General features: G+C 45.0%; 1 protein-coding gene across 4 annotated transcripts in view; it reads right to left on the bottom strand.

Annotated features, from left to right (window-relative positions):
• Nucleotides 1–14185, bottom strand: part of arhgap46a (Rho GTPase activating protein 46a) — a 48791-nt gene that overhangs the window by 10916 nt on the left and 23690 nt on the right. For 3 of the 4 annotated variants that reach the window (XM_064966616.1, XM_064966619.1, XM_064966617.1), the window contains exons 2-3: nt 13064–13762; nt 100–1363 (exon numbers count right to left, since the gene is read on the bottom strand). In XM_064966616.1, coding sequence (XP_064822688.1) covers nt 100–1363; nt 13064–13762 — 1963 coding nt within the window. Of the gene's footprint in view, nt 1–99; nt 1364–13063; nt 13763–13933; nt 14005–14185 lie in introns of those variants that run through there. The other variant, XM_064966618.1, reaches the window with a different exon arrangement.

Here is a 14185-nt window from a genome sequence, read left to right as displayed (position 1 = left end):
AAACCAGAATGATTCAATTTATCAGATCTAATCTCTCACAGACAGTCAGAGACGGGTGACAGAGACGAGACAAAGACAAACACCGGAGCGTATGTGTACCTGTAAGGGGGGTCCGGGGGTGTCTGGTGAGGAGAGGCTGGCTTGGCTGGTGATGCTCTTCTTCAGGCTGTCCACCTTCTCATAGGTCCTCTTCTGCCTTCCTGTCATCTCCAGCGGCGCCAGGGCCAGGATGCTATGATTACCTACCCTGCTCAGCAAACGGCTGGCGGAGTGGACGTCTTCTCGCGCCCCCAGGCCTCCAGCCTTCATCTCCCTCATGGTGTTGGAGCGGCTCACCACCTCCCTCATCTCCAACATCAGCCTCTCGTTGAGGGCACACAGGTCCCCGCTGCTGCCCACTGAGCCTGGTCTCCCCCCGGCCCCCACCCTCCGCCGGCTCTTCCTCCTCAGGCTGGGTGAGGGCCCAGTGGAGTAGCCAGAGTCCTGGTAGGTGATGGTGGTCCGGGGCCCTGGAGGTGTGTGGAAGTCCTGGCTGCTCTGCCTGTTGTGGCGAGCCTCCATTGCCCTCAACACACTGGCCTCCAGGGCCCGCCATGTCTGCTTCTTCTCCAGGATACCTGGCATCACTGGGGACCCTGACACCCTCTGGGGCTGGGCCAAGAGGGGGTCCGGCCGTGGGGTGGGGGTGCGGTTGAGGCCAGCGGAGGTGGACAGAAGGGCCTGTTTGGGGTCCACATTGACCATGTGCCTGATGCCCTCCAGGCCAGCAGGACTGTAGTCAGAGGGGTTCCTATTGTGCCTAGAGATTGAGTGAGAGGAGCCAGGGTGCTGGAGGAGCTTGAGCTTCTGCATGCTGTGTGTGGGGGTGAGGCGGGACAGACCACCAGGCCCATTATGGAGGTTAGCCCCCTCCACCTCCATGTCTGCAGGAGGCTCATCATAGATGGGACACTGTGATCCCTCGTCATCGTAGAGGGGAAGTGTGGAGGCATACTGGGGTGACACTGTCCTGGGGGTGCTGAGCTGGGACCTGAGATTGCCTGGCGTTTGGGGAGGGTCAGAGGACACCAGATAGAAGCTTCCATTGCCCGTCTTCCTTAGGTGGTGGGCATCGGCGGCCATCTTGCCAGAGGGAGCGGTCTTGTAGCCCTGGGCAAAGTAGGAGTGGGCCCACGGGGGCTTGCTGCTGACGGGGAGGAGGGTGAAGGTCTGGTGGCCACTGGGCTTGGTGTGTGTGTTATGGTGACGGAGTTGCAGGGCCGGGCTAGATGGGCCTCCAGGCTGGATCCGACTGACACTGTTCACGTTGACCAATATGGCTGCCTTAGACACTGGGGAAGGCTGCCATCTCTGAGAGAGCGCCCTGGAATAGAGAGATAATGAGGGAAAGGATGAGATCTGGGTTTAGATTTAAAGAGATATCGTACACTCATACACTACCGCTCAAAAGTTTGGGTCACATAAAAATGTCCTTGTTTTTGAAAGAAAAGGAAATGTTTTGTCCATTAAAACAACATCAAATTGATCAGAAATACAGTGTAGACATTGTTATTGTTGTAAGTCATTTACAACAATAACAATGTTGTAGCTGGAAAAGGCAGATTTAAAGGAATATCTACATAGGCGTACAGAGGTCCATTATCAGCAACCATCACTCCTGTGTTCCAATGGCACGTTGTGTTAGCTAATTCAAGTTTATCATTTTAAAAGGCTAATTGATCATTACAAAACCCTTTTGCAATTATGTTAGCACAGCTGAAAACTGTTGTCCTGATTAAGAAGCAATAAAGCTGGCCTTCTTTAGACTAGTTAAGTATCTGGAGAATCAGCATTTGTGGGTTCGATCACAGGCTCAAAATGGCCAGAAACAAAAAACTTTCTTCTGAAACTCGTCAGTCTATTCTTGATCTGAGAAATGAAGACTATTTCATGAGGGAAATTGCCAAGAAACAGAAGATCTCGTTCCCTGCTGTGTACTACTCCCTTCACAGAACAGTGCAAAATGGCTCTAACCAGAATAGAAAGAGGAGTGGGAGGCCCAGGTGCACTACTGAGCAAGAGGACAAGTATATTAGAATGTCTAGTTTGAGAAACAGACACCTCACATGTCCTCAACTGGCAGCTTCATTAAATAGTACATGCAAAACACCAGTCTCAATGTCAACAGTGAAGAGGCGACTCCGGGATGCTGGCCTTCTAGGCAGAGTTCCTCTGTGTTCTTTTGCCCATCTTAATCTTTTATTTTTATTGGGCAGTCTGAGATATAGCTTTTTCTTTGTAACTCTGCCTAGAAGGCCAGCATCCCAGAGTAGGTGTTCTAAAACTTTTGACCGTTAGTGTATGCGGAAGCCAGGAGATACTAAATGTGTTTATGTTAATTAACGGTCAATTACCGCGAGACCAGCAGTTATTTGCTTGACATTCAAGGAATACAACATTTTGTGTGACCGCCACAGCCCTACACACTTCTATCCACCTGACCAAATGTGACTGAAACAACTCCTACCGTACAACATAAGAGTTATCTGATTACTTTAAGAATCAAAAGGTTAAGCATGCGTTACAATATTAGCAGTACAGATCAAGGATTAGAAAAGCAGAGACTTACCTTCTGCCCTCCCCCTCTACTTTATAGCCAATAACACACTAAACAATATTAAACCTGAATACCTCTGTCATTCTGCAGCCAGATATCTAACAGACTGACCCACTGCGTCACACACTTCCTCCTAAGGCTCAGGACAAGAGTCACTGGGGAGCTGAGAAGGGGTGCAGGAAGAGGACAGAGAGGAGGGAAAAAAAGAGGTGGAGTGGTCTCTGTCCCCACACCTACCCCCTAGCTACCGTCTGTAGTTTGTAACAATACAGAAACAATTCCCCTGGGGCTAGAGCTTCCCAAACCAAGCGCAAAACGTATTTACACCCTTCTTACCTCCCAGGAACTGCATTGCATTCTCTCTGTCTTTCTCTGTCTGAGTCACGCCATTTCATTGATTTGAATGTAAACAGTCTCTTCAAAATAGTTGATCAGATATAGCTTCCACAGCCCATAAACTGTTAGGCCTGAGCCACCTCCCAGCATAGCATTGCACATACAGCCCTGTCCCAGAGGAGCAGAGACTAGTAACACGCTGCAGAGAGGATTTTTTATTTTTTTATTTAACTAGACAAGTCAGTTAAGAACAAATTCTTATTTTCAATGACAGCCTAGAAACAGTGGGTTAACTGCCTCGTTCAGGGGCAGAACGACAGATTTTTACCTTGTCAGCTCAGGGATTTGATTTTGCAACCTTTCGGATACTGGCCCGTTGCTCTAACCACTAGGCTACCTGCCTCCCCATGGAAGCCACTTCAAAACAGCCAGTGTCTGGACTGTGTTAGTTCTCACTGCAGAGTGTGACAGCCTGAGGTGGGAGACAGCTGTAAATGTGCTGCTGCTGCTGTTTGAGCTCTTTGAAATGGGGGACCTTCTGTCATGGTCTGGGTTGGTGATGTGAGTGATGCTACCTCTGCCTACGATCTTGAATTTTGGTCTTATATTGATACAAACCTTTCTATTGCATAATTACATAATTTGCCAATGCAAAAAAAAACATGTAAAATTACTGTTATTTATACAGTGGGGCAAAAAAGTATTTAGTCAGCCACCAATTGTGCAAGTTCTCCCACTTAAAAAGATGAGAGAGGCCTGTCATTTTCATCATAGGTACACTTCACAGACAAAATGAGAAAGAAAAAAATCACATTGTAGGATTTTTAATGAATTTATTTGCAAATTATGGTGGAAAATAAGTATTTGGTCAATAACAAAATCTCAATACTTTGTTATATACCCTTTGTTGGCAATGACAGAGGTCAAACGTTTTCTGTAAGTCTTCACAAGGTTTTCACACACTGTTGGTGGTATTTTGGCCCATTCCTCCATGCAGATCTCCTCTAGAGCAGTGATGTTTTGGGGATGTTGCTGGGCAATTTTCTATGGGGTTGAGATCTGGAGACTGGCTAGGCCACTCCAGGACCTTGAAATGCTTCTTACGAAGCCACTCCTTCGTTGCCCGGGCGGTGTGTTTGGGATCATTGTCATGCTGAAAGACCCAGCCACGTTTCATCTTCAATGTCCTTGCTGATGGAAGGAGGTTTTCACTCAAAATCTCATGATACATGGCCCCATTCATTCTTTCCTTTACATGGATCAGTCGTCCTGGTCCTTTTGCAGAAAAACAGCCCTAAAGCATGATGTTTCCACCCCCATGCTTCACAGTAGGTATGGTGTTCTTTGTATGCAACTCAGCATTCTTTGTCCTCCAAACACAACGAGTTGAGTTTTTACCAAAAAGTTATATTTTGGTTTCATCTGACCATATGACATTCTCCCAATCTTCTTCTGGATCATCCAAATGCTCTCAAGCAAACTTCAGATGGGCCTGGACATGTACTGGCTTAAGCAGGGGGACACGTCTGGCACTGCAGGATTTGAGTCCCTGGCGGCGTAGTGTGTTACTGATGGTAGGCTTTGTTACTTGAGTCCCAGCTCTCTGCAGGTCATTCACTAGGTCCCCCCGTGTCGTTCTGGGATTTTTGCTCACCGTTCTTGTGATCATTTTGACCCCAAGGGGTGAGATCTTGCTTGGAGCCCCAGATCGAGGGAGATCATCAGTGGTCTTGTATGTCTTCCATTTCCTAATAATTGCTCCCACAATTGATTTTTTCAAACCAAGCTGCTTACCTATTGCAGATTCAGTCTTCCCAGCCTGGTGCAGGTCTACAATTTTGTTTCTGGTGTCCTTTGACAGCTCTTTGGTCTTGGCCATAGTGGAGTTTGGAGTGTGACTGTTTGAGGTTGTGCACAGGTCTCTTTTATACTGATAAAAAGTTCAAACAGGTGCCATTAATACAGGTAACGAGTGGAGGACAGAGGAGCCTCTTAAAGAAGAAGTTACAGGTCTGTGAGAGCCAGAAATCTTGCTTGTTTGTAGGTGACCAAATACTTATTTTCCACCATAATTTGCAAATAAATTCATAAAAAATCCTACATCGTGATTTTCTGGATTTTATTTCTAATTTTGTCTGTCATAGTGTACCTATGATGAAAATTACAGGCCTCTCTCATCTTTTTAAGTGGGAGAACTTGCACAATTGGTGGCTGACTACATACTTTTTTGCCCCACTGTATAAAACCACCAGTTTAATAGAGTTTACTATGGCACAGATTGCGCTACATTACAGTTAACATTGCAGGGGAAAGAAGGAACTTATACAAATTGCCAAAGACCACATATAACGTAGCAAAATGATCACATGCTAAGCATATTATACATACACCCACATATCATCAGGTTACTACTCAAGACAAGTGGTCAATTAACTTAATGGATCTGTCTTATTTATGACTTGTCTCATTCTCCAGTTGTGAGTGGTTTGGTTTATGACTGATGTCCCTGTAGAGAGAGAGAGGGGGGGGTCTATTTCCTGTCTTGGCCTGTAGAGCATCAATATATGAAAGCACATTGTCTAGGTCCCCACACAATGAGCTGAGATCAAGACAGCATCACTGCCATGACACTCTACATTCCCATACTATTTTATTTATTTTATTTAACTAGGCAAGTCAGTTAAGAACAAATTCTTATTTACAATGACGGCCTACCCCGGCCAAACCCCGGACGATACTGGACGAATTGTGCGCCGCACTATGGGACTCCCAATCATGGCCGGTTGCGATACAGCCTGGAAACAAACCAGGGTCTGTAGTGATGCCTCTAGCCCTGAGATACAGTCCCTTAGACCTCTGCGCCACTCTGGAGCCCAAATCTACCCGAGTTCTAATTCTATCCACACGCTAAATGATGTCAGTCCTGTTTAACATGACCAGTAACAAAAACATAAACACAATCCTCTGCTTGGAAGTTGTTTTGAGGTTAAACCAGAGTCACAGAATATAATTATAGGATAGGAGACATGCTAAGTCTAGCTCCCAGTGGTGAGAGCAGAGCTGGGGATTTGTGTCTGTTGTTCACTTGTCATTGTCACACCACACCCAGGGTGGTACAAACCAGGCCAGGCTAGGTTTTCAGCCCTGCAGCATTGGCACATAATGTTGATTGTTGGCACAGCCAGTGTGCAGTAGAAGATTATCATGATCATATCTGGTTTGATGCCAATGCCCACAGTAGCGCTATATACAAGCTTTCCTCACTGTAGCAGTCCTAATCCAACTATACTGTACTCACCACCCAACTAGCCTGATCTCACTTCTAAAAGAGAGACAGAGCGTTAGAAAGCACAGTGGTAAGAAAATGGGAGTGAAGTGGGAGGACAGAGAAAGAGAGATTCCACTTGATTTGGTAATCTAAACATATGTTTCCCAAGCCATTTGAATTGAACTGAGAGATGGAGAACGAGAGAGAATGAGAGGGAGATTAGTTGTGGGAGAGTGCCATCGGGAATGAGTGGAAACATTGGCAAGATAGTCCTCTATCCATCTTTTTAAAATTTGGTATACTCCCTGACTGTCTAGCTTTAGTGAGCTGGACAGTTAAGTAACTGTATAAATGTAGGTCAATTTGAATTCCTACACAGTTTCCATTCAGTTTTTGTTATTTTAAATTAGTGAGTTTGTTTGATTATTTTATAAAAAAAAAAAAATTCACTCAAATCACCCATGTGGTCCGTATGTTTGACATCCTTGCATTAGGCAATGCATAGTTCTGCTATCGTCATGGCAACACCCCTCTATGGAGCAGTGGCCCATCTAAAGACTACCTACAGATTTTCTTAAGCAGACAGACACTCTTAAGTAAAATAAATATGTCAGTCCTGAGCTTACTGGTTCATTGACACTTTGTCAACATGTGTGCTTTACCAGAATCATAAATAGCTTGTGTTGTAGCCCTGTGTTCCACATAATGTTAACTAAAGGGATTATATTCCACAATAAAACGGAATATGAATATTACCAGTGTCATGACGTTGCCCTGTTGGTGTGGTTTATAACCCCCATAAATACCATTCCCCATTTTCTCTCTCTACTCTACAGAATGGACTCTTGGAAAGCCCTTTGTTAACATAAAGAGAGTATGTTAATTTCAAAAGGTTGGGAACAGAACAATATTTCAGTAATCCAACCAGTTGAAAGTATCCGTTGGTACTTAAAGAATATGATGTCAGATCAGTTGTCGTCTGAGACATTATTACTGATGATTGGACGACATTAACTGTATCTTGGAAAGTCTATAAATTATAGTCTACACATCAGATTCACATGGAATTGTTGTGCAATTTAAATGTTTAAATATGAAGCTATTTGTGAAAAGATTAAATGTAATTTTAGTTTTTAAAATTAGAGAATTATTTTCAAATATGCTCAATCAGTGTCCACGCTCACGTGAATAGGCATTGGTTGGAAATGATGAACCAACCCCAATGACCCAATTCACGGCGAACTAAGCCAACTTCAGCGTGAGCTATGGTTGCAAATGGTAGAACAACTACAACCTAACGAAATTAACATTGTGTTCCCGATGATGTGAGGACTGATGGCCATATGTTTAAAAGAGCAAATTTCAATGTGAAGGTGATGATCGCCATGCTGGAAAGATGAATTTCGCCTATACCAGCCAGAATACAGCATGAGCTTATAGTATTATAAATTGGTGTGAACTTTGAACTCTTATTCACTAAAGAAATTATACATTTTTATAAATTTTTATTTGTCAACAGCTCTGGTGTCTTACGCCCCTGTCCACTGCTCCTACCTCCAATCCTTCAGTGTGATTGTGGTAGGAAAAGCTATAGCTGAATATACATATTAAGCTATTAGCAAGAAATGTTCTTTCTTTCTTTCCTTCCAGGAATAACCTTGGTTGGAAAACTCATCAGCTCAGTCACTGTGGGGGATAGGGATATGGATTGGGAAGTACCCTTAACATACAGGGAATAGCGGGGGGTCTGAAAACAGGAGTTATTATTATGATCCTCTGTCAGACAGGAGAGGAAATGAGGTTGTCTAGGCCAGGCTCTGAGAACAAACACAAACACCTCAGAGCTTTGGACAATGAAATCACCACACTCTGCATAGAGGAAGGAAACAAGTCAATTTCACAGCCAATCCACAGATACTACTAGCCTCTACCCCTGACACATGGTTCAATACATAACTTTATGCCATAGGAAACCAACAAGAGGAATATGCCTTGGCAAAACTGATAGAACAACCTGTAACAGAGACAACCCAATCAAGACTTAGAAAAGCAGGAGTGGCAGAGGGGTGAGATGAGAAACAGGGGACCTGCAGAGACACCTCTGAGGTTAGGGACCCAGCTGTCGTAAGACAGCTGAACGCACCTCCCTGCTCTGAGACATCATGTCTACCAGCTACACATAGCTCCCACTTCCACCCTACGCAATCTCCCCACCCAGCTAGGAGCCCTGAGGCAGGGCTGGGGACAGTCACTGGGACCCCCACCAGTATCCAGGCTGTGGGACATGGTGACAGGGAGAGACCATCCCAGCATTGGGTCAGAGAGACACATATGGAATCAGATACACCATCAGAACACACTCCTCGGATTACAGTGATAAAACCACATCCTCTCAATTAACACTGATCTGGAGGTGTGTCCTGTGAGCCACAGAAACACCATGCTCATATTGCTCATTGATTCTCATGGTTGAGGTGAATGGACACTTTAAGTCAACTGATATAGCATGCTTGTCATGCCAGAGACTGGTGCACATGTGGTGCCACTGGCCTTCATCAGAGCAATGGAAGGCGTCTCAGCATAGCACAGTACTCTGTATATGAAGACATCTAGGTCCAGTAACATGGGAATGCTTAAAGCAGGCTGGACGTGCTGCTCTAGTTAAAAAAACATAAAACAGTTGGTCTGTAATCTAGTTTTCTGAGGACACCATAAAACTTCAACTTCACAAAGAAGAAAGTGAAACTGGAAGAGAAAGAAATAAGGACATTGTCACAACGAGCGCCAGCCACCCAGACCCATTTAACCAGATCGTTATGCTTAAAGTTCAAAGTGTTACTTCTTAACTGGAAAAAACGACACCATAAGAGTCTGACTTTAGTCAACATCTGGCGAGAGCCAAGAAATGATCTTACCAAGCCAGGAGCACAGAGATAAAAGAGTACACGTGCTATTTCCAAAGTCTTTAAAGCGCTGCTGTTAGTCCAGACTCAGAGAGCACACACAGATGAAAGTGGCAGAGCTTGTGTCAGACCTGTAAACATCCAGTCAATGTGTGACTCAACTATTTAAAACACAGACTCCTCCTAATTTCCTAAATCAATCTACTGGTGATGTCTCTACTATGAGTCAGATAAATATGATGATGACCAGGTTGTGTGTACTTTTGCTTTCATTTGACGGGCCACGCAGGGAATTTTTTTAATCTTCCAATTCTCAAAACCCCCAAACATAACTTTTTCTTGCCCTCATATCATCACCATACAGTCTCATAGGGATGTGTCACAGGGCTTTTGTGTTGTGTCAAAATATGGCAAAGAATCAAGTTTCAAGTTTTATTAGTCTTATGTACAGGATACACATGGTATACCCCATTACACCAAATACTTACTAGCCAGTTCCTTCTCGACAATGCAACAACAATAATAAATAATACAATATAAGAATACGAAAAAAAAGTAAATGGCTCAGTAGAATAGAATACACATTTTAAATTGAGCATAATATAGGAAGGCACAATTTATAGTACAATACTCACACTTGTATCAGAGAAATGGGGGATCGAGGGGATAATTGTGTAGTATTAGGGCTTCCTGTCGCTACGTAATGCATATCACTTGAAATCTGGACCCAATGAGCTACATCTTGGCACAGAAAGAATGTGTCTTCATGAGAATCTCGTTGTGCAACGCCGATAGCACACCGACCCGGAACAACAAGTTAAAGGTGTGCATGATCTTCGCCAGGCTGCCTTGGATTGAATCCTTTTGAGTGTGGCTATATCACTAGGCTAATGAAAAGGCACATACTATTAATTTGGTCCCTTGGTTCACTCACTATTCACCATACCTTCACTTCTTCCTCAGAGAGGAACACTTGTGCTTAACTGAGGGCATGTCTTCCTTTGGTGACCCATTCTAACCCCGAGGCCAGCCCACAGGACAATAAAGTGCTATGACCCGTATGTGCCTTCAACAAGCGGGACACTTCCACGACAATGTATCAGTACCCTTGAGGTCCAAATACAGAAAAAGCAACATGGCAAAGATATCCCAACTTCTACCTCACATGTAACCCCCCACATACACACACAGGTCACCAGTTGTGGAATCCAGTACCGATGTTGTAAGCAAGGTGCTCCTGAACCCTTTTGACCCTTCATCATTTAAACAGATCAGATTCTCTTGCTCTAGCACTTCTGCATGTGATGGACATGTCTACCCCAGGAGTTTCAGGTATTTTCCCGATGAGTCGTACAGGGTCAGAATAACCAGAAATCCCAGGTCATGTGACAAGAGTTAGCCAATGAGTAACAGATTTAGCAGTCTGCTTGTTGTCACATGAGAAAGTGTGTGAGAGAGAGAGACTATTTGCACATCATTACAACATTGTATCTCGACATAATATGACATTTAAAATGTCTTGATTCTTTTGGAACCTTTGCAAGTGTAATGTTTACTGTTAATGGTTTATTGTTTATTATCTAGTTCACTTGCTTTGGCAATGTAACCATATGTTTCTCATGCCAATAAAGCCCGATACATTGAAAGAGAGAGAGAGAGAATCAACTAAACAGTGCATAGGATAAGACAGATGGTATGTTGTTGGAAATTCAACAGGCAGATGTATACTGAGTGTACAAAACATTAAAAACATCTGCTCTTCACTGAGCAGGTGAATCCAGGTGAAAGCTATGATCTCTTATTGATGTCACTTGTTAAATCCACTTCAATCAGTGTAGATGAATGGGAGGAGACGGGTTACAGAAGGATTTGAAACCTTGAGACGATTGAGACACAGATTGTGTATGTGTGTCATTCAGTGAGTGAATGGGCAAGACAAAAGATTTAAGCGCCTTTGAACGTGGTATGGCAGTAGGTGCCAGGCGCACCAGTTTTTGTCAAGAACGGCAATGTTGCAAAGTTTTTCACACTTAACAGTTTCCTGTGTGTATCAAGAGTGATCCACCACCCAAAGGACATCCAGCCAATTAGACACAACTGTGGGAAGCATTGGTGTCAACATGTGCCAGCATCCCTGTGGAACGCTTGACACCTTGTCGTCCATGCCCCGATGAATTGAGGCTGTTCTGAGGGCATAAATGGGTGGGGCAAGTTAATATTAGGAAGGTGTTATTAATGTTCTGTACACTCAGTGTTTACTGTATAACAACTCCTGAGTTGTATTATTTAGAACTAAACAAAGGAAACCTTGATTGTAACAACTGTGATTTGGAACTGTTTCCTCTGAACACTTCTTTCTCAAACGTTATCAACGACTGTTAAATATGATTTTCTGAAAAGATTCTTTGAAATACCACCAATATCAGCAAAGAAAGAAAGGGGAACTTGGTCAAACTGAAGTAGACTTTATACACAAAATAGAGGAACCTAATTTTCACTCCTGTAAAAACGGATGCCATACTTCCCCCCAAGTCGTTGAACAAACTAAGGCTAATTGGTCTGCTTCTTTCAAAAAGACCCCTACGTGCCACATGTGCCTACCAGTCTCAGAGCCTTCAACGCTACTGAACAGCTGAGCCTAGTCATGACGAATCAGCCAGACAGATGGGAAGAAGAGAAGAGCACAGGTCTGAATTGTTCCTGTCCTCTCCAACCCCAAACATGAAACTCTAACTCAGTTTGTTTTCATCCATTTAGTGTTGTCACATTCCAGCTTCTCTCCTCATTTCATGGTGATATGTAATTAAAAGTCCAGAGAGAGACCAGTGAAAACCACCATATGGCTAACTGGGATGCACAGCCCATAAGAGTCCCACACAGCTGTCCATTGTTTTGTGGAGACATGGAGACTTCTGGGAAAAGTTTAGTAATTAGGTATGACCGCAGAGTGGTGGAGTTCCCTGTGGAGCAAACCCTTCTGAAGGACGGAAGGTCAAGCAGTCAAGCAGGGTGTACCTCCACCAGGGTCCTCTGACAGAGAGGGGTGAGCAATTAGTTTCCCTTCTACCTTACATAATCAGGGTCGGAGGTCAGAGGGTAGGAGAGACTCCTGCTGGCCCCAGTGAGGATAGACCCAGGACCCAAGCAGAGAGCAGACGGACAACTGACAAGACACTAACACCTCTAGGAACAGCAGGGTCTCCTGTTTAGAACTAACTGGAATGTAGAGGTTGTGCATGTTATTACCCAAGAACAGACAACACTCTTTCACATCTCTTGTCTAAAATGATGTTAAAGAGGACCTCAGTCATGTGTGATTTGGCTTCCCCCACCAGAGACCCCCATTTGACTTTGATGGGGGGGCCTTGGGTTGTTTTAGTAAATTGAAATGAGTGTATATGGGGCCGGAGAGGAAGTGAGCAGCACAGGGCACCGAGACAGCACTAGTGGCTGCGGGCAAGGGGAAATAAATAACTGGCATGTCTGGAATCTGCCTCTGAAGGGGAGACGCTGGTTTGGACAGTGTGTGTTGCCACAGCGCTGAGCACATGATGGGGTCTTTGAATGGCTCTTACTGTTAGGGCTCTTTCTACCAATGTGAGGGGAGAGGGCATGTCATGTACTTTATGACTGCACTCGTCTTCGCATTTGGTAGCAATTTACTTTAAACAGCCGCGGTGTGATTCAGAGATATTTCTGGAAATATGGGGCATGTGGAATGTCAAGATAAGTGAGGACGAAAATAAAGGAGTCTGAGATAGTCTCACTGGTCAAAAGTCTAAATAATACAACAATGTCTCATGCCCAAAGTCAACATGCCACATGGTGGGATAACAATCCATATTTTGTTATTACCATGTCCTCTTTACTGAAATATAATCCTCACATTTTTAAGTACAACTACATCCTCCCTACTAACAGTCATTTGATTCAACAGTAAAACAGAGAGATCAGACATACTTCAGTGACTCCTCGGTTCCGTCCGAGCTGCTGCCTCCCTGAGCTGGTCCTATGTCAGTGATCTCACTCTCGCTGTGGGTCTCAGGAGTTTTGGGGACGGAGTTCTCCTGCTCTGGGAGAGAAGTGCGGTGCCCCAGGCTCCCTGCCCCATGGTGCTCTGGAAGAGGGGTGCGGCATCCCTGGCTCCATGTACTCCCAAGGCTCTCTGCTCCATGGTGCTCTGGAAGAGGGATGAAGCATCCCTGGCTCCCTGTACTCCCGAGACTCCCTGCCCCTAGGTGCTCTGGAAGAGGGGTGCGGCATCCCTGGCTCCCTGTACTCCCGAGGCTCCCTGCCCCTAGGTGCTCTGGAAGAGGGGTGCGGCATCCCTGGCTCCCTGTACTCCCGAGGCTCCCTGCCCCTAGGTGCCTCTCTCTGCTCTCCTCGGCCCGCTTGGCCTCAGAACAGTGCTTTATAGCCTGTAGCTGAGACAGGGGCACTATGTCACCCCCCTGGGGTCGGTGCCAGATAGTCCGCCGTTCCACGGAATTGTAGTAGTAGAAGCGGCCGCTCTGGGGGTCAAACAGCTCCCACCACTGTTTACCATCGGCCTGACGAATGGCGGTGCCCAAAGGAGGGTCCCATCCACATTCGCTGGTGGCCAGGTTCAGGTACATGTGCTCTCGAGAGCGTGGCTCCAGGATCTCCACCCAATCAGGACTGAAAACAGACACAAGAAATAGTGTTGTTAGAACTGAGAACAACGAGGAAGAGGGAAACAGATTTGAAGCCATTAATAACACAAACAATTGGTTCGGTCTAGAAATCCTACTGAAATGACCATCCCTGATACATGCTGCTCATCCAACAAACAATCTGTAAACAACTTACACAGTCAAACACGGACTACAATGCAAACACCTTCAGTTGACCCATATGGAGAGTATGAATGTGAGACAGTGCTATAGAACGCTGGTTCAGCAGTGATGTCAACCATCTGGTGGGCAGAGGAGAAGCAAGAGTCGCACTGTGTGTCTGTAATATGCAACAGGTGGACACACTCAGGACAGCACTAGGACCACAGCCAGCAGGCCTGGAAAGCACCATCCGCTCCAGCAGCATCACACAGGGAATGGCATGAGG

Source organism: Oncorhynchus masou, chromosome 5 (assembly GCF_036934945.1).
Source record: "Oncorhynchus masou masou isolate Uvic2021 chromosome 5, UVic_Omas_1.1, whole genome shotgun sequence".
In the NCBI taxonomy this organism is placed as follows: domain Eukaryota; kingdom Metazoa; phylum Chordata; class Actinopteri; order Salmoniformes; family Salmonidae; genus Oncorhynchus; species Oncorhynchus masou.
Note: the sequence above shows the minus strand (reverse complement) of the source record. Positions and strands in the feature narration are given on the sequence as shown.